General features: G+C 56.3%; 1 protein-coding gene across 8 annotated transcripts in view; it reads left to right on the top strand.

Moving 5' to 3' along the window:
• Camk2b (calcium/calmodulin dependent protein kinase II beta) overlaps positions 1 to 19,357 on the top strand; it is a 93,291-nt gene extending 73,934 nt beyond the window's left edge. Inside the window, exons 9-24 of one of the 8 annotated variants that reach the window (XM_075944253.1) lie at positions 29 to 123; positions 238 to 360; positions 641 to 724; positions 1,423 to 1,465; positions 2,428 to 2,502; positions 6,843 to 6,880; positions 7,053 to 7,124; positions 8,532 to 8,576; positions 9,864 to 9,912; positions 10,827 to 10,940; positions 11,409 to 11,537; positions 12,446 to 12,574; positions 16,437 to 16,512; positions 16,599 to 16,693; positions 16,844 to 17,077; positions 17,371 to 19,357. In XM_075944253.1, the coding sequence (XP_075800368.1) occupies positions 29 to 123; positions 238 to 360; positions 641 to 724; positions 1,423 to 1,465; positions 2,428 to 2,502; positions 6,843 to 6,880; positions 7,053 to 7,124; positions 8,532 to 8,576; positions 9,864 to 9,912; positions 10,827 to 10,940; positions 11,409 to 11,537; positions 12,446 to 12,574; positions 16,437 to 16,512; positions 16,599 to 16,693; positions 16,844 to 17,076 (1,400 nt within the window). In that variant the 3' untranslated portion in view covers position 17,077; positions 17,371 to 19,357. Of the gene's footprint in view, positions 1 to 28; positions 124 to 237; positions 361 to 640; positions 725 to 1,422; positions 1,466 to 2,427; positions 2,503 to 6,839; positions 6,881 to 7,052; positions 7,125 to 8,531; positions 8,577 to 9,863; positions 9,913 to 10,826; positions 10,941 to 11,408; positions 11,538 to 12,445; positions 12,575 to 16,436; positions 16,513 to 16,598; positions 16,694 to 16,843; positions 17,078 to 17,370 lie in introns of all 8 variants that reach the window. The other 7 variants (XM_075944251.1, XM_075944250.1, XM_075944252.1 and 4 more) reach the window with 7 other exon arrangements.
• Positions 19,358 to 20,913: the final 1,556 nt, after the last annotated feature.

Below are 20,913 nucleotides of genomic sequence, written 5' to 3'. Positions count from 1 at the left end.
GCTATGCTGCTCACCTCCCCATCCACAGGGGTGATCCTGTACATCCTGTTGGTGGGCTACCCCCCTTTCTGGGATGAGGACCAGCACAAGCTATACCAGCAGATCAAGGCTGGGGCCTATGACGTGAGTGCGCCCATGTGGAGGGTGGGGACTGCCACACCCCGGGTCTCCCTTCCTCTTTGTGGCCTCTACTTGGGGAGGGGCTTCAGCCTTGCCTGTGTACACTTCCTCCTGTAGTTCCCATCCCCTGAGTGGGACACCGTAACTCCTGAAGCCAAAAACCTCATCAACCAGATGTTGACCATCAACCCTGCCAAACGCATCACGGCCCACGAGGCCCTGAAGCATCCATGGGTCTGCGTAAGTCATCCTTGGCCACCTCTAGGGTCTAGTTCCTCGTGGGTACATCCAGGGCCCCCAAGATGGCTCTGGGGTTTTGTTCTTCATGTCTGGCCACTCTCCTGGTCTGTGACTGGCAAGACTTGAACTTGGAAATAATTGGGGACAGCAGATGGGAACAAGCGGTCTCTTGTCAGGGCGGCTAGCAGTACTCAGTGTGTGGGGCCCTAAAATGCCCCTACCCTGACCCTGTCTCCTAAGCCTGCTCCTCACTGCCCCACGACTTCCCTTCTCCCGACAGCAACGCTCCACGGTGGCCTCTATGATGCACAGACAGGAGACTGTGGAATGCCTGAAGAAGTTCAATGCCAGGAGGAAGCTCAAGGTAGGCATGGCTCACCCCCCCATCCCTGTGTCCGCATGTCCCAGTGGGCCCCATCCTAAAGTGGAAGTGTCAGTGGGACCTGGAGACGAGGAGGAAGGAGAATCCCCCAAATCTACGCCTGCTTCCAAGTCCAGATCAGAGGGTTCCAGACGCCGTGGCAGCTCAGAGGGTCAGAGTTTTGCCTGGGTGCAGGGCTGGCCACTTCGGCATCCTGAGGACAGTACTGGCCCAGAGTGGGTGTTGTAAAAGGCAGAGCTGAAGAAGCATCCTGCTGGTCCCGGCAGGCTGGGGAGGCAGGTAGCAGGGCTGAACCTGATAGTTGCTGTCCAGGGCTGATAGTCAAGGCCAGGGCTAGGACTATGAACCATTGTTGGAGTTTCCCCAAGGTCCCAAGAATACCTCTGACTGCCCTGGACCAGAGGAGCGGTCATGGTGGCCGGCATTCCTGGCCGTGCCTACTTCTCAGGAGTCTGACACTGTGATTTGTGGATAGTGTGAGCTTTAACTGTGGACATGTGACTCACCTTAGTGCAGCTGCTAGGTTCTAGAACTCTTCTCTAGAAGTCTGAGCTGGTTGTGTGTGTGTGTGTGTGTGTGTGTGTGTGTGTGTGTGTGTGTGTGTGTGTGTCTGTGACTAGAAGCCAACAGGATACAGACACTAACAGGGTGACCCTGACTCTGGCTCTGTTTCTCCTTAGGGAGCCATCCTCACCACTATGTTGGCCACACGGAATTTCTCAGGTGAGACATTCTTCTCCAGCAAGGACGTGTTTCCGTGCTGCCCTCATTCTACAGAAAGCTCCCTCCTTCCTCACCAGCCTCCAGTCCCATTCCTCCAGGCTGGTGGGACCCAACTTCTATCCTCACCTCTAAGATCCACTTCCAAGAAGGCCTTTTGGCTTCCCTCACTGGGTAGCTCCTGAGGTCTGCTGTGCCCCAGTCCCGCCTCCTCCGTGTTGTCGGGTCTGTGTCCCTCACCTGACACCCCAGTGTCTGTGCTGCCAACACCTGGCCTGCCACCCGCATCCGTCCAAGCGTCTGTTGGGCAGCCCTGTGGCCTTCGTGTCCTTGGCACTCGAAGCATCATGTTGTGTGTGGGAGATAGCTGAAGGTGGGTGGGTGAGATTGAGGTCTGTGCACGGGGAAACTTCGTCAGTTCTGGGTAGGCCGCCTGCCCTGGTTGTTCAGGGTGGGTGATGGGAAAATGAAGTCTCAAGGGTCTGTTAGAGACCCATGGGGCCCACCTGGGGAGACAGTGTTGGCCCTAGTGCCCGGACAGCTGTGTCTGTGGCTTCTCCGTCGTCTGACACTGAGTGTGCGAACGTTCATAATCGTCTCTCCTTGTCCGTCTGCATCTGGTACCCTGCCTCCTGTTACTTTGCTGTGATGCTGTCCTGCCAGGAATGGGCACATGGTCACACCAACACTAATGGGACTGTCCTGTCTGCTGTGTGCCCCGCATGCCCCACCGGGCACAAGAAGCCCCACTGGGGTGTTCTAAGGAGAAAGGAGGCAAACGCTTTTCCGTGTCTATCGGCCCAATCTTGTTTCACTCTCCTGAGAAAGGGATTCTGGAGCCACCCCCCACCTAAACTTTAACTCTAATCTTCTTCTGCTTCCTTTGTCTCTTCTCTTTCCTCACCTCGCCCCACCCCGTCTGTGTCCGCCCCCTTCCCCCCTCGTCTCTAACCTGGTGCTAACAGTGGGCAGACAGACCACCGCTCCGGCCACAATGTCCACCGCGGCCTCCGGCACCACCATGGGGCTGGTGGAACAAGGTAGATGTGTCTTGCCCAGTGTCCACCTGCTCCTGCCCATCCCTCCTGTTGGCATGCAGCCCCCCTGCTGCACGCAGCCACTGGCCAGGCCCCCAGAGCCTCCCCAGAGGCTGGCAGCCCCCGGGAGCTCTGCTCCTGCCACAGTCACATCCCAGCAGAGGCCCCACCCTGGGCAATATGGCTGCCCCGCACTCCTGTATGTCTAGAAAAAGAGAGACCACATCAAACCCAAGATGCATTTGGCTGAGACCCTCAGGTCCTGGCCTCTGGGAGTCTGGAGACCCAATTCGGAATGACACTTACCTGCTGCTGGAGGGTCTCAGTCCTGGAAGGGAAGCCCTTAGATCAGGGTTAGGGAGGTAAGGAAGTCCCAAGGATCTGTAGGGCCCAAGGTCCGTTCTTCCCCTAGGACAGATGGATCTGGTGGTCTGTGCTCCTGAGTTCCCCAGAATGTGGGGATAGTGTCAGTCAGTGTCTGGGGCCGGAGGTTCCCTTCTGAAGTCCCTTCTTACTCCATTCCAAACTCCCTGAGAGAGGAGGTGGCCTCTGACAACCTGTTCCTTTGGATGGTGTGGGACCCTCTGAGAACTAAGTAACCCCGAGGCCTCATCCTGGGCTCCACAGCCAGCATCCACACCAAGTGCTAGTACATTAGAGCAGCACACAGGCTCAGCCGAGCCTCAGTTTCCCCAACAGCCTCAAGTGTGAGCAGAGGGCAGGGCGCAGGTTTCACAGCCTGAGGTCCAGCCCTTTCCACGGGCCTACCTGGATCCACCTCACAATTCCCAGGTCCTTCTCCTGGGGGATGCTCAGGTCATCCTAGGAGGGGTCTGTTCTACCCACCTGGGCCCAGCATGGATGGTCCTGAGTCCATTTTATATAGCCTTTCTGAAGCCCAGGAGGGGCTAGGTTCATTATATATATATAATATAAAAGATGGGCCGGGCGGTGGTGGCGCACGCCTTTAATCCCAGCACTCGGGAGGCAGAGGCAGGCGGATCTCTGTGAGTTCGAGACCAGCCTGGTCTACAAGAGCTAGTTCCAGGATAGGCTCCAAAAACCACAGAGAAACCCTGTCTCAAAAAAAAAACAAACAAACAAAAAAAAAGATGACGCTAGTGGCTGCCAGGGAGGCCTGTTGCCAGGGGACAGTGGTGTGAGACAGGTCACCTCTGAGCCATGCTCTGCCCAAGATTCCTGCTGCAATGCTCGCCTGCCTGCAAGTGAGCAAGGGCAACCTTGCATGAGGCTGCCTGCATGTTGTGGCTCTGCCCCAGGTGCTGAGGGTCACTCTGTCCTGGAGGGAGGTCAGTGCATGCAAACAGCTCAGCATGGCTGTCCATAGTGACTAGACAGTGGGTGAGGCAGAGATGAAGGTCCCATCGACTCCGTTAGGTTGGCCCCACCACACACTAAGGATACATACTGGGGGTCTCCCTCCTCCATGTCTCTGTCAGACGTTCCAGTGTGGCAGAGACCCTTGGACAGCAGGAAGACCCTCGCTGTAGAGCGTGTTGCAGTCTGGCTTCCACCACCCCTCCCCCATTGAGCGGATCTGTGCCTTGTGACTGTCAGGCTGGCTGTGGTTTGGGTGTAATTGCTTGACCTGAGGCCTGGGATTGAAAACTGCCCTCCTGAGTTGGAAGCGCAGGCCAGAAGAGCCGCAGCTCTAGGCGTCTGGAATCCCTTGGTAGTTCAGTGCACTTTTGGCTCCGGCTGCACCTACTCAAACTGCGGCATGAGTGGTGGGCACAGGTTCCTGGCTGTGGTGCCATACTTAGTCCAGGACAGATGTGAGTGCTGGAGAGAGACAGCCTCCAGGAAGCAGAGGGCTAATGCAGTCAGTGAGGCTGGGCCATGCACCCATGCCATGTCTGGAGCACACATGGGCTCCTGGTACAAGGAGTGGGAGGATGCCAAGATGACCCTGATGTCCGTCTGGGCTCTCTAGGCCCGAGCCAGCAACGTGGCTCCCCCCGCCGCCCTTCCCCCCTCCCCCGTCCAAGTTTGTGGCATAGCACATCCACCTGCAAACCAGCGCTGTTTGCTTTCCACAAATAATCTCCAGTAGCACAGCTCAAAACTGTCGTTTTGATAGACGTGAAGACTTCAATGAAACCCTTCTAAGATCAAGGGCAGTGCTGGGGTCTCTCAGGGCCTAACCTTCCCAGGGGGCCTTTTCCTGCGAGAACCCTCCAAGGATGTCTGGGGGTACCACGGCACCACAACTGACTCTCAGGCCAATATTGACCTTCGCAGGTTCCAGCTCAGAATCCACTAGGGGAAATGCTGGGTTGGCTGTATGGTCTGCCAGGGAGGGTGGGGAGGGGCAAGCCTGCTTTCTGCAAACTGCCTGTTGAAATGGCCATGTCTTAGGAATGCTCCTCTTCCCTTGCTGCCCAGAAAGCCGTCACAGGCATCCTCAAGACAGGACTGTCTTACTCCCTTGGGCTCCAGTGACGAGTCTGTCTCCCGCAGAGAGCAGATGTCTGTCTGCAGCCTTAGCCGTAGAGCCAGCGCTCAGGCCAAGAGAGCCCATGTTGTCGGGGCAGTGCCAGTGTCTCTAGGGATGAGCCGTGTGGGAAGATGGAGAAGAGAAGGAACAGCACCCACAGGCAAACAAACAGCAGCCTGTCTCTAACTCTAGGGAGAGTCTAGCCACAGCACCAGAGGCGCTTCAGGGTCTACTCTGCAGAGATATGGGAAGTCAGCCTTTCTAGCCCTAGGAAGCCCCCTTGGGGATACCTTGGGATTGAGGGCCTAGGGTACTCCAGGCCTGAAGACGACGTGTGAAGGGCAGGGTCATTTCAGAGAGACTGCTCGTAACAGAACTTTTTGAGACAAGTACCTAAAACTCTGAGAGGGGAAGGCTGCCAGAAACCAGTGTGCACCACAGCAGCGGCTTCAGGTAGCCATGTCCCCGTGTCCCAGCATACAGAGCCTGGGCCCAATCAAGTTGTGTCACCTGACTGGTGAGGACAGTGGTCAGCAGGCAGCAGTGGTGCCTGGTTCTGGTCTCTGGGAAGAATGACCCGCAGAGCCACAGGCGAATACAACACCCTTCAGAGTTCTCACTCAAGAAGGTGTGGCTGAGAAGTTTGTGTTTCTGATCACATCAGTGACATTGCTGCTGTGACGGAAGACTGGGTTTGATTTACGGCCCTAGGTCTAAATGTGCTGCTTCCATGTCCCCACCAAGTCTGCTGTAGGCAGCACAGGTTCCCCTAGAGGGCAGGAGAGCCCAAGCTTGGGTATGGTCAGCCAGTGTCTAGCTGTATGGGATGTTATGGGTAAGGGCCCTGGGGACAAGGGGCTGTGTACCTCCCCCCATGTTGTGCCAGCCATGGCTGCCTCTAACCCGCTGTGTTGGCCACATGGCTACTTGACTCTTCTTGGGGAACACTGGGCCAGGACAGGCTGGCTTTGCTGCCCCGTGTGGGGCCTTTCTGAACCAACACAAATCTTGTTTTCTCTCTCTTCCTCTCTTCCTTCCTCACTCCCTCCTCTCCTCATCTTTCCTTTTCTGTAAGGTAAGCTGACTTCCTCTCTCGGTCTCCGTTTTGTGTTGTTTTAAATCTGTAATTAAGACGCTAAACTCTGCTCTAGAGGACCTAAGTGCTGGGAGCGAAGGGTGGGGGCAAAAGGAGGGCATCCTGATCTCTGAAGGCAGTGTTGGAACCAAGGGTTCCACCTGCTTAGCCCAGGTGTCTGCCAGGGCTTGTGGGCAAAGGGCCGGTGCTGGCTACAATCACAGCCACCAAGTGGTCTCATGGCGAGGGTTGCTGGGGCCGTTCAAGGGGAGGGGCAGGGAGGCCAAGTGGTGCGGCCCTGGTGCAGAAGTTTGTTGTCCATCAGAAGATGGAGGGGCGGGGGCTGGGACTAGCTCTTTGGTGTGACAGCCAGCTTCGGCCCACCACCATTCTAGTGGGAACGCAGGGCTGCAGAGGGCAGGGCCAGGTTAAGCATGACTTTCCCTTTGCATCCTAATACCTACCAATCCTAACCTGGCGCCGTCCTGGGAAGTGGGGGCTGGGGGCGGGGGCAGATAATCCTGCCAGCCTTTCAGGAGTCCTAGGCAAGGGCAAAGAGGCTCTTGAGTGCCTTGCAAGGAGCTTGAGAATCATTGAAGATGCTGGGGGCAGGGTGGTCGTGGATGAGGCTCCCGAGTCAGCCTGGCTCAGCACCCCTGGAGGCTACATCTGCTTCTGGCCTCAGGCTACTGGACCTCAGGTCCTGAGCTTCACTCCTGAAGAAAGGGGAAGGGCAGGGGGAGGGGAGGGGCCTACAGTGACCCTAGGCCCTAAGAACTCACTATCCCTCCTTCCTTCCCAATGCAGCAGCCAAGAGTTTACTCAACAAGAAAGCAGATGGAGTCAAGGTGAGGCACCAGTTAAGCCCTTTGTGGGGTACTGGGGAGGATGCCAGAGCCTGCGGCTCTGCCACTAACCCCAAGGTTCTAGTTTGAGAGGCTTGACCATGCCTTCCTCCACTGATGCTGGCAGGGAGGGTCCCCTTTTTTCCCTAGTGACTCTTCTCCCTTCTCTCCACAGCCACAGACAAACAGCACCAAAAACAGCTCGGCCATCACCAGCCCCAAAGGATCCCTCCCTCCTGCCGCCCTGGTACTGAGCCCCTGCCCCTGCCTCAGCTCACTGACAGAGAGGCCTTGCCAGGCAGGGTCTGGTGAGACTGCCTATCTCTGACCAAATCAGTCCCACGTGGGGACAGAACAGAACGGCATAAATAGGGGTTTGAATCCCAAGAGGAGAAGCCACAGTCAGGGTGCCCCAAATCAGGCAGGTGCAAGACTGCTTGGTGAGCCCTTCCCTGGGACCTTGAGGTAGCTGGTGCTGGGGAGAGATCTGGCTTCCCAGCTGGAGTGACTTCTGGACCACTATGCCTCAAGAAGCTCTAGCAAAAGGCCATCAGGATGCCACGGGGGGGGGGGTAGGCCAGGGGCCCCACTGTCTCTTCAAGGCCCTCAGTTTGTACAGCTGGCTAGTCTAGCTTAGAGGGGCTCAGACTGGAATCTTCAGGGATCATGCCCTGGAGTCTAATGAAGAGAAGCAGGGCCATGTTGGTGTGGTGGGGAGGCATGTGGTTGAAGAAACATTGGGCTTGTCCATCTGGGACTATTTCATCAAAGCCACATACCGTATTGGTCTGTGGATTACAGGGGAGGAAGCTTGGGAACCCCTGCTGAGGAGGGTTAAAGGGTGTCCATGATACCTACCCCTACTATATTCTTTCTTGTTCCTTAAGAAGGCAGTGGGCCAACTCTGTCCCCTGTCCCTCTTGCCCTGGAGGTCACTTGCTCAGGTGAACATCGCGTTCCTGGGGATGTGGAGCTGTGGTCTCAGGCACCAATCTCCTGAGCTGTGGCTCATGGGTCTGGAGTGTGAAGTAGTACTCTGAGTATCCCCCACAGGCCCCAGGCAGGTGTTCCCTATAGGATCTGGCTTTGTCGAACTAGGGGAGCATAGAAGAGATCCATCCTGGCTTTAGTTTGGGAATCGCTCAGAGCAGTGGGGCTACGGCAGGAGAGTGCCAGGCGTCCGCTCACCTGGTGCCTGGGGTGGCTCACACCGGCCTCACAGCCAGCCCCACCTTGGACCCCGTCCATCCCATGTGCCACCCCAACCCCCACAACATCTCTAATCCTGCGCCCACTCCCATGCCGGGGCAGGAGGTGGGGAGAACTTCCAGAGCCCACACACACCTACAGTTTCTCTCAGGCCCCGTGAGCTCCATCTTCCCTGGCCTCTGGCCTGGCAGATCTGCTGATCCCGTCATGTTGAGCCTACTGTACCCCCACCCAGGGCCATTGCTGACCACCCGCTGCCTCCATCCCTACTGGGCCATCTTGCTGACTGCCTGCCTCCTCCATCCCTGTCCCTCTGCTCTCCACTCTCTCTGGGCAGACCCTGGTCGCTGCCCACTCCTCTGGCTCCCCGGCTCCCCATCCTCTGCTTCCTTCTTTCTCACTCTCCCTCTCTTTCTTTCCTTCCTCTGTCTGCCGCCCTCTATAGGAGCCTCAAACCACCGTTATCCATAACCCAGTGGACGGGATTAAGGTACTGCCGCCACCTCTCTCCTCGCCCTTTCCTTGGGCAGGAGGTATGGGCCCAGGAGGAGGGTGTGGACGGTGACCTGGGAGAAGCATTTGTGCCTATGGTAGAGAGCAGATAGATGTGTAGCCACCCGATAGATAGCCTCAAGCCTGCCTGCCTGGGGCCATGGCAGGGACACAATGACTCCACTGAAGGGAGCTCACACAGCTTCAGGAGTGCCGCCTGCTGCAGGCCTTGGGTTCGGTCTGCTTCCCAGGAGCCTGGTCTCTGCTCCTTGACTGTTCTCCACCTTCACCCCCCCAGTGTGGCCCCAGCGCTTCCTGCTCCTCTCTGCTCTGCCATCTGCTCCCATCCCATTGGCATCATCACATGGGGCCGGGAGGGGCTGGCTCTCTGTGAGGTGAGGGAGACGGGCCGGTCTTAGAACCTGCGCTGGGCTGTCAGGTCAGATGTGGGCTTGGGCTCCCCAACTGTCCGACAAGGTGGCACTGGGGGTACCCCCACTTCCTTAGGCCTGAATCTGCACCTGGCCCTTCTCCATGCCAGGGACCCAGGGCAGCTATATGTTCAAAATGCCAAATGTCTGTTTTCCTCCCACATGAGTGATGGGTACCCTTTGGGCCCTCATGTCAGGTGAGGTCATACGCCTCTCTGAGTCAACCTTTGGGCCAGGGTAAGGCCTGACCTTATATTTGAAGGCCCCCAGTTTTTCCTCAGAGCCATATTCAGTCAGTATCTGTGCCAAAGAGCTATGAGAGGTTTCTTTGGTTTTCTGGGGACATGTTGGTAGAGAGGTGCTCAGAAGTCAGCCACCACTTGAATGTGGTAGAAGCTGGGCCCTGCTAAAGTTCCAGGCCTAGGCTGGACATTAGGGACCTCATCTCTTCTCGGGGAAGGTGACCCTCTCTTAAAAGCTGCTAACCACGACTGCCCACTGCCTAGGTTTTGGGGCCTTCCATCACTAAAAGTCAGCCAAGCCCCGTGTTTTTCCATCTTGGGGTTTCAAAAGGTCAGCCGCGTGTCTCATTGTCTCTTGGGGAAGGTGAGGTTGAAGCGCTTGCTGTTGGAAATATGGTGGCCTGCAGGGGACACAATGAGCCCCAGGGTGGAAGCCCTCCTGAGAACATACACGGTTAGACCTTTCTCCCCAGTCACTGGGAGGGACTGTCTCCTGAAATCCTCAGGAGTAGCCAGGCGTAGGTCCAAGCTGGAACCCAGGCTCACTCCACAAATGGAAGTGTCCTGCCCGTCCTTGACCACATCTTGACCCCTGTCTCTCTGTTTCCTCAGGAGTCTTCCGACAGCACCAACACAACCATAGAGGATGAAGATGCCAAAGGTACCTGCACAGAGACCTCGCCTGGTCATCTGGGCCGTGGTGTTGGCGGTGGGTGGGCCTTGCAGCATCTCTGGTCCTGCTGCGCAGGCCATGGTACAGAGGTTCAGGGCCCTGCTGTCAGGGTCTGCCTGGTGTGAGCCAAAGCATGTTTGGGACATCGTGGCGGGGGTATCTCAGGCATAGTGCACACGTGAGGAAGTCACAGTTCTCCGTCCTGGGAGCCAGGAACTCGCTTCTCACTGGGTATGAAGTATGTGTGTGATATTTGATCAAGATACAACTTAAATTTCCTAAGCTTCTGTCCATCTGGCTAGTGAGTGGCCAGGTAGCGGAAGTGTTGGTTCCTTTGATGACTCAGGAGCTCCCTCTTGAGGTGGGCTTCTGTGCCACACCCTGAGCCCTGCCAGTGATGATGTCCCTAGGTCGCCTGCTATCAGTGAGTGTCCTCCTAGCCTCTCCCACTTTCTTTGTCCCCCACTCCCTGAGAACGAGGTCTGACAACTTCAGGCTGTCCATGGAGCCCTAACCTGCCCTTAGGATGGTCAGATAGAATTGACCCCTTTGCTCCTCCCCAGCTAGGATGCTGTCCCTGAGTGTCCTCCACACTCCTTCCTCAGTCATGTACAAGAGCTGAGACGGAGCCAGGATGGTTCCCTAGGTCACCATGCTCAGTGAGGACCACTCTAAAACCCTAGCCTAATCTTTGCAGGGCCTGCACGGCCCCACAAAATGAGCCCTTTTAACACCTATGGGTGCCCCCAAGAGTGACCTCCTCACCTCTGTCCTCTAGGTCCCCGGCAGTGGCCTGGGGTTCTACACTGTAACCTTTTCAGCCGTCCTGTGCCTCTTGGCTCTTTCTGCCACCTTCTGTCTTGAGTGTCTACCATCCACTGCTTGCTTCTGTTCTGCCTCAGCCCCCAGGGTCCCTGATGTCCTGAGCTTGGTGAGGAGGGGCTCAGGAGCCCCAGAAGCCGAGGGCCCCCTGTCCTGCCCATCTCCAGTTCCCATTAGCCCCCTTCCAGCCCCGTGTAAGTAGCCTGGGCCCCGCTGCTGTGGGGATGACTTGGAAGGGCCTGGCAACTCTCTGAAGGGACATTTAAGAGCCAAGGACTGGACAGGCCTAGATTCCTGGCTCTAACTGTACCCTCACACAGCCCCCAGACTGGGGCTCTCCATGGTTGCCTCTGTCCAGCCAAAGGCCTTTATTGGTCTCTGGGGGTGCTGTCATTGCCTCCTTTCCTACTCACGGCCACTAGGTGGTCCCTGAAGGGTTTGGCCTTGATTTCTAGGCCTCCAGAGCCCACCCAAACCTCCCTCTATACCACCTCTGGAGGCTTCTTGCTTCTGAGACTGGCACCAAACAGGAAGCCAGGTCCCAAATCCCCCTGTGGCGAGAACAGGACCCCTTCTTGCCTGCGTCCTGTCAATTCTGTCGTCTCCTGGGTCTCCTCATATGTCTGTCTGCCTTCTGTTCACGTGTGTCTGTTCCACCCCAGCCCCCAGGATCTCTGACATCCTGAACTCGGTGAGAAGGGGCTGTGGAACCCCAGAAGCCGAGGGACCCCTATCAGTGGGGCCCCCACCCTGCTTGTCTCCGGGTCTCCTAGGCCCCCTGCCCGCCCCGTGTAAGTAGTAGCCCCGGGCTTGCTGCCTCTGCTACCAAGGGCTCGCTGAGAATGGCCAGTGCTCAGCTTCCTGCACCTGCCATGCACGGCCAAGCTCCCCCAGACCAGGATGCCCGATGGGTGTCCAGTCTGGCTGGCCTTATCCAAGGCACACGCATTAACACAGCTGGGCAGCTACCTGGCTTCCCCTGGGCCCACCTCTGGCTCATCTCCTTCCTCTACTCCCTGCTCGCTGCTCACCTCACTTCATCTCAGACCCACCCCTGCGTAACTATTAGCCTTGGGGGAGGGGCATGTCCCCAGATCATCTCTGTCAAGAGTTTTCTAGCCACTCACGCCCTACCCTGCCCTGGTCACAGTGCCCCGGAGCCTGTCTCCAGAGCAGCCCCTGATTCCTGATGTGCCCTGTCCCTGAACATCATTCACTAACCGAGGCAGGGGAGGTCAAGGAAGGTGTCAGAATGGGAACCTTAACCAGGGGCTTGTAGGTAAGGAGACATTCAGAATAGAAGCCTGGCTTTCCCTGGCCTAGGCTGCCCACATGGGCCAAAACAGGTCCTTCTTCTGAACACCCCTCCTCCCCTCCACCCTCCTCTACCCACCTGCCAAGACTTCTCCAAGGTCCGTCACTTGCAGCCACAGCCTCTGGCTTCTTGGGGGCCAGGTTGCCTCTCCTTGGAGGGTATCCTCTGCCCATGGCAGCTTCCGGCTTAGCACACTAAAATGGACAAAGCATCTGCATTCCCGATGTCCCCTTCCAAAATGTTTATGTCCCCCATCCCCTGTGTCCCTGTGACTCCTGGTGCCCTCGCGGCTCCCTCCGGCCTCCCTTACTACCTGGCTTCGCTCTCTGTCTCCTTCCTGCATGATCCCCCCACCTGTATTCACATGTGTCTGTTCTGCCCCAGCCCCCAGGATCTCTGACATCCTGAACTCAGTGAGGCGGGGCTCAGGGACCCCAGAAGCTGAGGGCCTCCCACCAGTGGGCCCCCCACCCTGCCCATCTCCGACTCTCCCTGGCCCCTTGCCCACCCCATGTAAGTAGCACTTCAAGTGGCCCTGGCAGCTCCATGGAGGAGCTAGCCCCCATTATGGTGCATGGCCGACTAGCCTGACTCTGGGAATAACCCAACTTGTGGATATAAGGGCGGGTACAGCATCTGTCAGGTCACAAGATTCATGTCAAAGTATGTGACGAAAGCGGTGGGTTTCAGTACATGCAGATAGCGGACATAAAGTGTGTGCATTTATGTGTGAGCTCATGCATGTGGGAAGGCTTCCCACATGCTTTACTGACCTGGACTCGTTGCTACCATGCAGCCACTGCATTTGGATAGGAGCCGGTGGTGAGCAGGTTTCCACCAGTGCATGAGGAACCCTTGAGAAAGGGCTGCCCGGGTGAGAGTAGACCTTCCCGGACAAGATAGCAGGGAAAGAAACTCCTGGGGATTCTGGCACATGCCAGGCTGGACCTTGGGCAGGGAGGTTGGGGGTGCAGCCAGGGCTAAGGATGAGTTAGGGAGAGAAGCGCAGGCAGGTGGCTCTTCTGCTTGTCTGTCGACTGCCCGCCAGTATCACTTTCAGGGATGGATAACATCCAAGGCTGCAGCCACCGCTGCCCCCGCCTCCAGGGAGACACGGGGCTGGGGGTGGTGCTGAGATGTTCTCAGAGAACAGGCTGCTGGGCCAGGGCCTCGGCATGGCAGGGCAGTGGCTGGGTGAGTAGCTATGAGCGGTGGGCTTGGGGTATCCTACCCCATCACCTCTACCTGTTAGGCCAGAGTTGGGGGATGTTGCAGGTTGCCAGAGCAGAGAGGCGGTCACAGCGGCCCGCAAGGGTGGGCATCCACAGTTTGCAGGTTTAGCAGGGTAAGGGGGCAGCCTCTGGAGGGTGTGAACCCCCAGGGCGCTCCATGGTCAGCTGAGGGGATCAGAGGTGAGTTGTGAGGTGCTCAGCCAGGTTATTTCTGGGGGTGGGTTGAGGGGCGGGGCCAGGGGTGGATAGCAGTCAGTACTCACAAAGCATGGAGGGGATGCTCTCCACTGGTGGGTGCAAGACAGCTTCTGGCCAACACTTGGGTGCTCTCTCTCGTCTGATCTCCAGGGCCACACTGTTTTTGTTGGGGGTCAGCCTGAAACATGATCTGCATTGGAGGTCTCTGCAATGGCCAGGTGGTCACTCTAAGGCCAGGTCTGTGGGGAGCACCAAGTGACCTTGTCACTTTAGAGGCTAAGACACTGATCTGCCCTTGTAAGGTCTATGCTGAGCTTGGCTAGGGAAAGGGGTCCTTCAGGAGGGGGCTGTGAGAATGACTGGATGGTGGCATCTGGTCATTCTGCAAGGGGCTAGGCAGAAGGAAAAGACATTTAGTAAAATACAGGGACACGTGGGTGACGTCAGATGGTACTGGGCCCCCTCTCTCCTGGGAGGGTTACAACCCACCAACTAGGTTCCAGGTTCCCATCAACCCTCTTCAGGCTCAAGCCCCTCCCCACCCCATGCTCTCCGTACCCCAGGCCTCACTTCCTAATCAGGGATTACACAGGATTCAGGCTGATCCTGGCTGATCCCTAGTCAGCTGCTCTGCCTGCCAGCTGTGCAGGGTTTGGGGACAGGGGAGGGACACAAACTTTCACTGGTCCCACCTGGATGCTCTCAGCCTAAGGGCTGCTTGACTTCGCATAGGAGTGCTGTGGACAGAGTGAGTCTCCCGCTCTGGGCCCCTGTCAAACCCTGCCCGCCTCTTTGGCTTCTTCCCTAGGCTTCTTCACCTGGGTTATCCCCATCTGAGAGCTTCTTGGCCCCTCCCTCACGTCTGATTTCCACTGGTGTCTGGGCAGCAGTTATTCTGCAGGTTGGGAGGTGTCCAGGTCTTGTTCATAGACAGCCTCCGCTTCCCTGAGGGTCAGATGGGCCCAGTGGCTCTCACAAGAATTCTGACTGGTGCTGTGGTCATGGATCTCCTATTAGTTGATTTAACATTGGCGCCCACAGCCTAATTCATTAAGTGGAAAATTAGTCCATGTACCACAGTGGAAGGCAGAATCTTGAATGCTGGAAACCAAGCAGTAACGGCATTTAGTTCTAGCCACTTCTGCCGTGTGCTGAGGGACTCCTCTAGAGGAATGGGCCAGTTGAGCCTATTAGAAAGGGATTAATGAGCCTCAGGGGATACTTGGGGCATGTGAAGTGCAGAGTGGAAGCCTGGTTTGGGGAAAGAGCTGGCCACAAGCCTGAGACATCTCCAGAAGGAGCAAATGGGAGGGGGTGGGTGCCAGAGTGATGAGCCCAGGGAAGAGCGGATACTGCTCTGGGGACTGGAGCATCAGTTGAGCAAATGGGAGGGGATGAGGTGCCGAGAGTGATGAGCCCAGGGAAGAGCGGGTACTGTTCTGGGGACTGGAGCATCAGTTGAGCAAATGGGAGGGGGTGAGGTGCCGAGAGTGATGAGCCCAGGGAAGAGCGGGTACTGCTCTGGGGATTGGAGTATCAGGTGCTGCCCTGGGATCCAAAAGGTAAGAACAAGAAGGGCTGTTGCATGCTCAGGATGGAGCCTTGGTTCTCTCCTAGAGTGGGGTTCATAGGCGTGTGGTTAGAAATGGGAACAGGAAGAAACGGGGCTCTGGAAGTCACAGTCCACCGCCTAGACTCAGCATTCCAGGATCCCTGTTTGAGGTGCTGGGTGACGGTGATGATCTTACCCTGAGTTCAGATGGCCATATGATTTAGACTCAAGAACAGGGCAGAAACTGAAGATAGCAGAAGGGGAGCTGGGTTAGGACAGGATATTTTTCCAAGTTGGGGTAATCCCATGGGTGCAAAGCATACACCCACACACGCTCACACAGCATGCATAGACACAACACAAGGACACTTAGCACGCGTCTCTTGAACAAATGTGTATGCATGCAATACAACCTCTGCTGCCAACGTCTAGGACATCGGAGTAATCCCAGCTCATCTGTTCACAAGGAGAGGCTAGTGTCCTGTACTGGCACATACATGGATGGCATTCCCATGAAGCAGGCCACCTCTTTGTTGTGGATTCAGCCCTCCTTCAGGGCACCTGATGGGGTGGGCACCCAGACACCCACTGGTACTGAAAGGCCTGCTGCAGGATTATTCTAGGTGCTTTTCATGTTTTACTTTCTTCTTGGTTAAAATAAAAGGTTCATCACCTCAAAGCCAAGAGCTAGTGCTCAGGAGAAGCAACGGGGCTGAGGGCTGCAGACACGAAGGGTGGGTTTTGCTAGCACAGCACATGGCCCAGGGCTACAAGCAGATGAGAGGCTGGGAAACTGAAGAGAGCGGTGAGAGACAACTTGTTCGTTCTGAAGAGTCCCCGGCCATCCTGTCCTTCAGCCTTTGCCCAGAAGCCACCCCCACCCCTGATCATATCCAAGGAACCCTGAAGCCTGTGACCATGCCTCCTGATGGTGGCTCTTCTCACCCAAGAACTGCTGGGGGAAGGAGTTATTAAGTGGGCGCGGCACTGTTAGAAGATGAGGCAGAACAAGCCGGGAGACAGAATGGGAGTCCGGCGTTACGTCTAGCAGATGCTGGGAGGTGACAACGGCGTCGATTGTGGGCAGGCTTTTTCCTCCTTTCTGCATTTTTGAAGACATTTTCTAATCTGGATAGGGTATTTGCCTCTCAAAAAACACTGTATTTGATAAGAAGCCATTGTATGTGGAAATGAGGAAAGTGCTGGCGGCACAGGGCGCAGGGTGATGGAGACGCTGGGACAGGTGCCAGAGACTGAAAGCCCTTTCTGAAGAGGACGGACCTGAGCCAGGGTGGGGGCAGCTATGTGGATGCTGCTTGCAGCTCTTGATTCCCCAAGGCCGTTTACCTGGGCTCTGCTAGAGCTGGGGGTCATCCCTGTTCTCTCCCTGCAGCCCGGAAGCAGGAAATCATCAAGACCACAGAGCAGCTCATTGAGGCGGTCAACAATGGCGACTTTGAGGCCTATGCGTGAGTCTCCGGGGGGGTTGGGGTGGGGGGTTGTGGAGGGCGAGGATGGAGGATGGGGCCCCTCCTCACTTGGGTTTGCCCCCCAGGAAAATCTGTGACCCAGGCCTGACCTCATTTGAGCCTGAAGCTCTGGGCAACCTAGTCGAAGGGATGGATTTCCACAGATTCTACTTCGAGAACCGTGAGTGAGGAAGTCAGGGTGGGCATGATGGGGAGACACCCTCAGTCAAAGGAGAGGGCTGTGGCAGCCCCCATGAAGGGGATTCAAGGTGGAGGGGTGGGAGGTGTTTGTGTCTGGTGCCGTCAGTGCAGAACACCCGCTTGTCCGCAGTGCTGGCCAAGAACAGCAAGCCGATCCACACCACCATCTTGAACCCGCATGTGCACGTCATTGGTGAGGATGCAGCCTGCATCGCCTACATCCGCCTCACACAGTACATCGATGGCCAGGGCCGGCCCCGTACCAGCCAGTCCGAGGAGACCCGTGTGTGGCACCGCCGTGATGGCAAGTGGCAGAACGTACATTTCCACTGCTCGGGCGCTCCAGTGGCCCCACTGCAGTGAGGTGAGTGCCTGGGGTGTGGACGGATAGTGTGTGGGGGACCCTGGCAGGTGAGCTGGTCAAGCCACAGATGGAGCCAGGGATAGTCAGAACTATTAGCACCCATGGCAGGGGCTGCCTATAAAGGGTGGAGTAGCAACTGCTTCTCCTGGCAGGCCCCGTCCTGAAAAGACATTAACTCGATGGTTCTTGCCAGGACCTTTTCCAAATAGCAAAGGCTTGGGTCCTCAGGGTGTGGGTGATGTCCTGAGGAAGGTGACCCGCCGCCCCCACCCCGCCCCCCCCCCCCGTTTCAGAGCTGCGCCTGGTTTCACCGGACAGAGTTGGTGTTTGGAGCCCAGCCGCCCTCGGGCGCACGGCCTGCCTGTCGCATGTTTGTGTCTGCCTCGTCCCCTCCCCTGGTGCCTGTGTCTGCAGAAAAACAAGACCAGATGTGATTTGTTTTTAAAAATAAGATGATGACAACGACAACCACACGCAAAAAAAAAAAGGAAAAAAAAAGAAAAAAAAGAAAAAAAGAAAAAAAATTGGCATCGGATGAAATGGGAAAAAAAACGAAAGAAAGGAAAAAGCTGTAAAAATCTGGCATTTGTGGGGCTACCCCCACCCAAGCTCCACATGTGTCTGTTGCGCTCCTGGCTTTGGGGACCCTCAGGGCGTGAATGTGCCCGTGCTGACCGTGTTAGTCTGTAGGTACCGCACTCACCCCACCTTGGGCGTCTGCATCCTTCCTCCCATGCATGGGCCCCACATGCTAACCTGGCTGTCCTGGTGTCAGGTGTCTTGGGAAGGGCTGGGGGCTGCCTCCTTTCCTGCTAGTTGTGCCTGAGAGTCGCTGCTGTCCCTGCTTTCCCTACCGTCCCTCATCCTGTGCAGGGCTGGGTGGGTGCTCTTCTAGCCAAGGAGTTTGCCCCATGGAGTGCCTGGCAAGGGTTGGTTGAGAAGGCACCTAGCTCTGAAGAGAGGACTGGCCAGAGGATGGCCTCCTTCCTGTTTGGGGCACTTGCCCCTTCCCTGCCACCAGCAGCAGAGCAGAGCAACAGTGGCCCACCCCTGGCCTGGACAGACCCTCCAAGGACTGAGGACCTGAAATACTGGACGAATGCTGGGAGTAGGCCTTACTGTATCTGGGATGTTTTGCTCACTGAGCTTGGGGTCTGGGTGCTTGAGTCTTGGTCGAATGATGCAGAGTGTGGTAAAGAAGGGCCAGATGATGGGTTTTAGGCTCCGGGCAATGCAGGGCCACAGAGGTGTTTGGTGAAGTAGGAATGCCCTCCTAACCTGGGCCTGGAGCGGAAGTCAGAGCATGAGCCAGCCAGGGGCACATGGAAGGACAAAACTGGTTAGGACTGTCATGCGAGGCCTTCCAGGTGGGCCAGAAGCAGCCCAGAGAGAAGGCAGGCTGGAGGTAGGGCCTGGACAGCAGTGGGTGGAGGGAGGGTCCATTAGGACGGTGTGCCACCTTCCGGGCCTGGTGGTGCTCCTAGGTACCGACTGCTTATTGTGGGTGACCCTGGCCCTTGGTGAGAGAGGGAGTCACGAGGAGGCTGGCAACATTGCAAAGTCAGGCTAGGGAGAACGGTGTGAAGCAGGTTTGGGTGGGGGTGGTCGGGAGCTTTGATTGCAGAAGTCCAAGGGCCTCCACCCAGTGCTGCCCACTTTAAATTCACATCATTTTCAACCAGGATTTTCTTTATCTTCTACAAATCAAGCCAGGGGAGGGGCATGAAGTGGGAACGGGACACAGGATCCTAAACTCCAAGGGGACTGTCCACCTACAGACACTCAGTGGATACCACCTTTCATCCACACTGTGCCCAGGACAGCTGTCTCCTACCCATGGACACAGGGTAAACATCTGCCAGGCTCCACTTGAGTGGCCCAAGGCCATGGAGTGGCAGGGCTTGCCACGAACAGTGTGAGGCCCTGTGACCAGCCACCCTGGCATCCTGGGGTCTCCTTCCCTCTCCCCACCCTCCTTGTTATCTCCACAAAGCTGCCTGTCTGGGATAATTTGGGGATTTTTTTTTTCTGGGGGACAATTCTTTTGCATGACCCTCTAAAGAGCAGGTCACTCCTGCTCCGCTGGCTAGGTGTTCGCGGGTGGTGGCGTCGGCCGCTGGCCAGTGCTGCAGCGTGTCGCTGCCTGCAGTACTGGCAGCCCCTCCCTCTTCTCTTTTTGCTGAGTTCCATTGTCTTTTCTTTCTGAGCCTTGTAGGTGTACAAAACTTATTATTTTGTTCTGTCTCGGGAAACTGCAAATAAAAAAAAAAGGACAACTTGCTTCTAGTACAGCTGAGTGGTTTATGCTGGGACCCAGCCAATTCCCTGCTTGGTACAGACCCTGCCTCCCTAGGCTAGGGACCAAAGCCCTGTTCTTGCCCCTCATCCCAGTCACCAGAAGGGTGGCCTGCAGAAAGGGAAGCACCCCAGGTCCAAGATCCAAGTGTCCTTGCTCCTCTCATGATCTTCCAGTTTGACATGCTGACTGTTCTAGACATGAAGTCATGTGTTAAGTACCCCCCAACTCTGCCCCCATGTGCTATGCATACAGCAGTGTAGTTACATGGTAGCCATCATGGGTGGTTATTGAGGCTTCACAGAGGCTTAACCTGGAGTCCAAGTCAGAGATCTTAACCATGAGCAGAGGCATCCAGGAGTCAGAAAAAAAGCCAGCCAAGACCATGGCTGGGTGGCGGGGTCTGTAGGCCAACTTTTTATGGCTACAAAGCAGAGAAACTCCCTCCCCAGGCTCTCCCCTGCATCTCCACCCTGAGCATAGGGCAAATCTTTCTCTGTAATCTGCTGGTCCTGTCCTGTCTTCTAGCTTTGCTCAGAAGTCTGCCAAGATGAGCCCCTATACCCCTGGTCCACTAGGAGTAGGGAGGCCCAGGGGGTTCAGAACTGGCCACCACTCCCAACTGCCTGCCTCTTCTCTCTTAAGCATCTGTTTCTAAACACTCCACTCTGTAAAGGAGGCTACTGATGTCTACTGTTCTCTGTGGGCTATACCTAGGAGGGGCTTTCAGGTATACGGGCAGGCAGGCAGTGGGTCTCAGGAACGAATACAAAGAATCTAGGCCAGTGTCCACAGGTGCAGCAGCAATGGGCCCTCTATCTAGGGTTCCAGACAACCTATCAGCTGTAATCGGAGGAGCGTTTCCAGGCCAGCCTCCCTCAGGAAGGCAACAAGCTGCAGAGCGTGAGCCTCCCCCATACATTATTCCTGAAGCCTTTCTGTGGATGTTTGACAGCAGGGCAGTACAGTATCCAGGGTTAACTATCCCATATGGGACCGAGTACTACAGGCAAAGGGATTCCCTTGAAGTACGTTTTATTCATTGTTTTTACTTTGAGCAGAGCTCCTTAGGCATCTGTCACCCAAGAAGGGTCAGGGCACTCTGAACTCCACTCGGTCCACAGATCGGGAAGAGGTAGCACAATGGATCCAGGGCTGCTTGCCCAAGTCAGGCAGGAGTCTCTGACAACCAGGACACCAGATACAGGCTAAAAGCAAGGCCTAGCTGACCTGCTGAGGCTGCAGATGCCTCAGGCCACAAACTGCTAGCCACTGGGGCCATTCCAAAACTCAAAACCACACTCCAGATTTGAATATTCCCATCCTGACCCTCACAAGTTAGTTGTGTCCCTCGGCTCAGGAGTCCCCACAAACCCTGGAAAGCTAGGTGGTATAGAGGCAGCTAACAACTCAGAAACTCAGGCAAAGGAAAGCCACTTTCCCAGAGCTCTATTGCTAAGAGGCAGCTCTTTCAGGCAAATTCTTCAGTGTGCAGAGAACTGGGTTCTGAGATGGCAAGGCTACTCCAGAGCTCCCTCAC

The sequence above is a fragment of the Microtus pennsylvanicus genome, chromosome 12 (assembly GCF_037038515.1).
Source record: "Microtus pennsylvanicus isolate mMicPen1 chromosome 12, mMicPen1.hap1, whole genome shotgun sequence".
NCBI classification, from domain to species: domain Eukaryota; kingdom Metazoa; phylum Chordata; class Mammalia; order Rodentia; family Cricetidae; genus Microtus; species Microtus pennsylvanicus.
The sequence above is the reverse complement of the archived record's forward strand: the minus strand, read 5'-3'. Positions and strand labels throughout refer to the sequence as shown.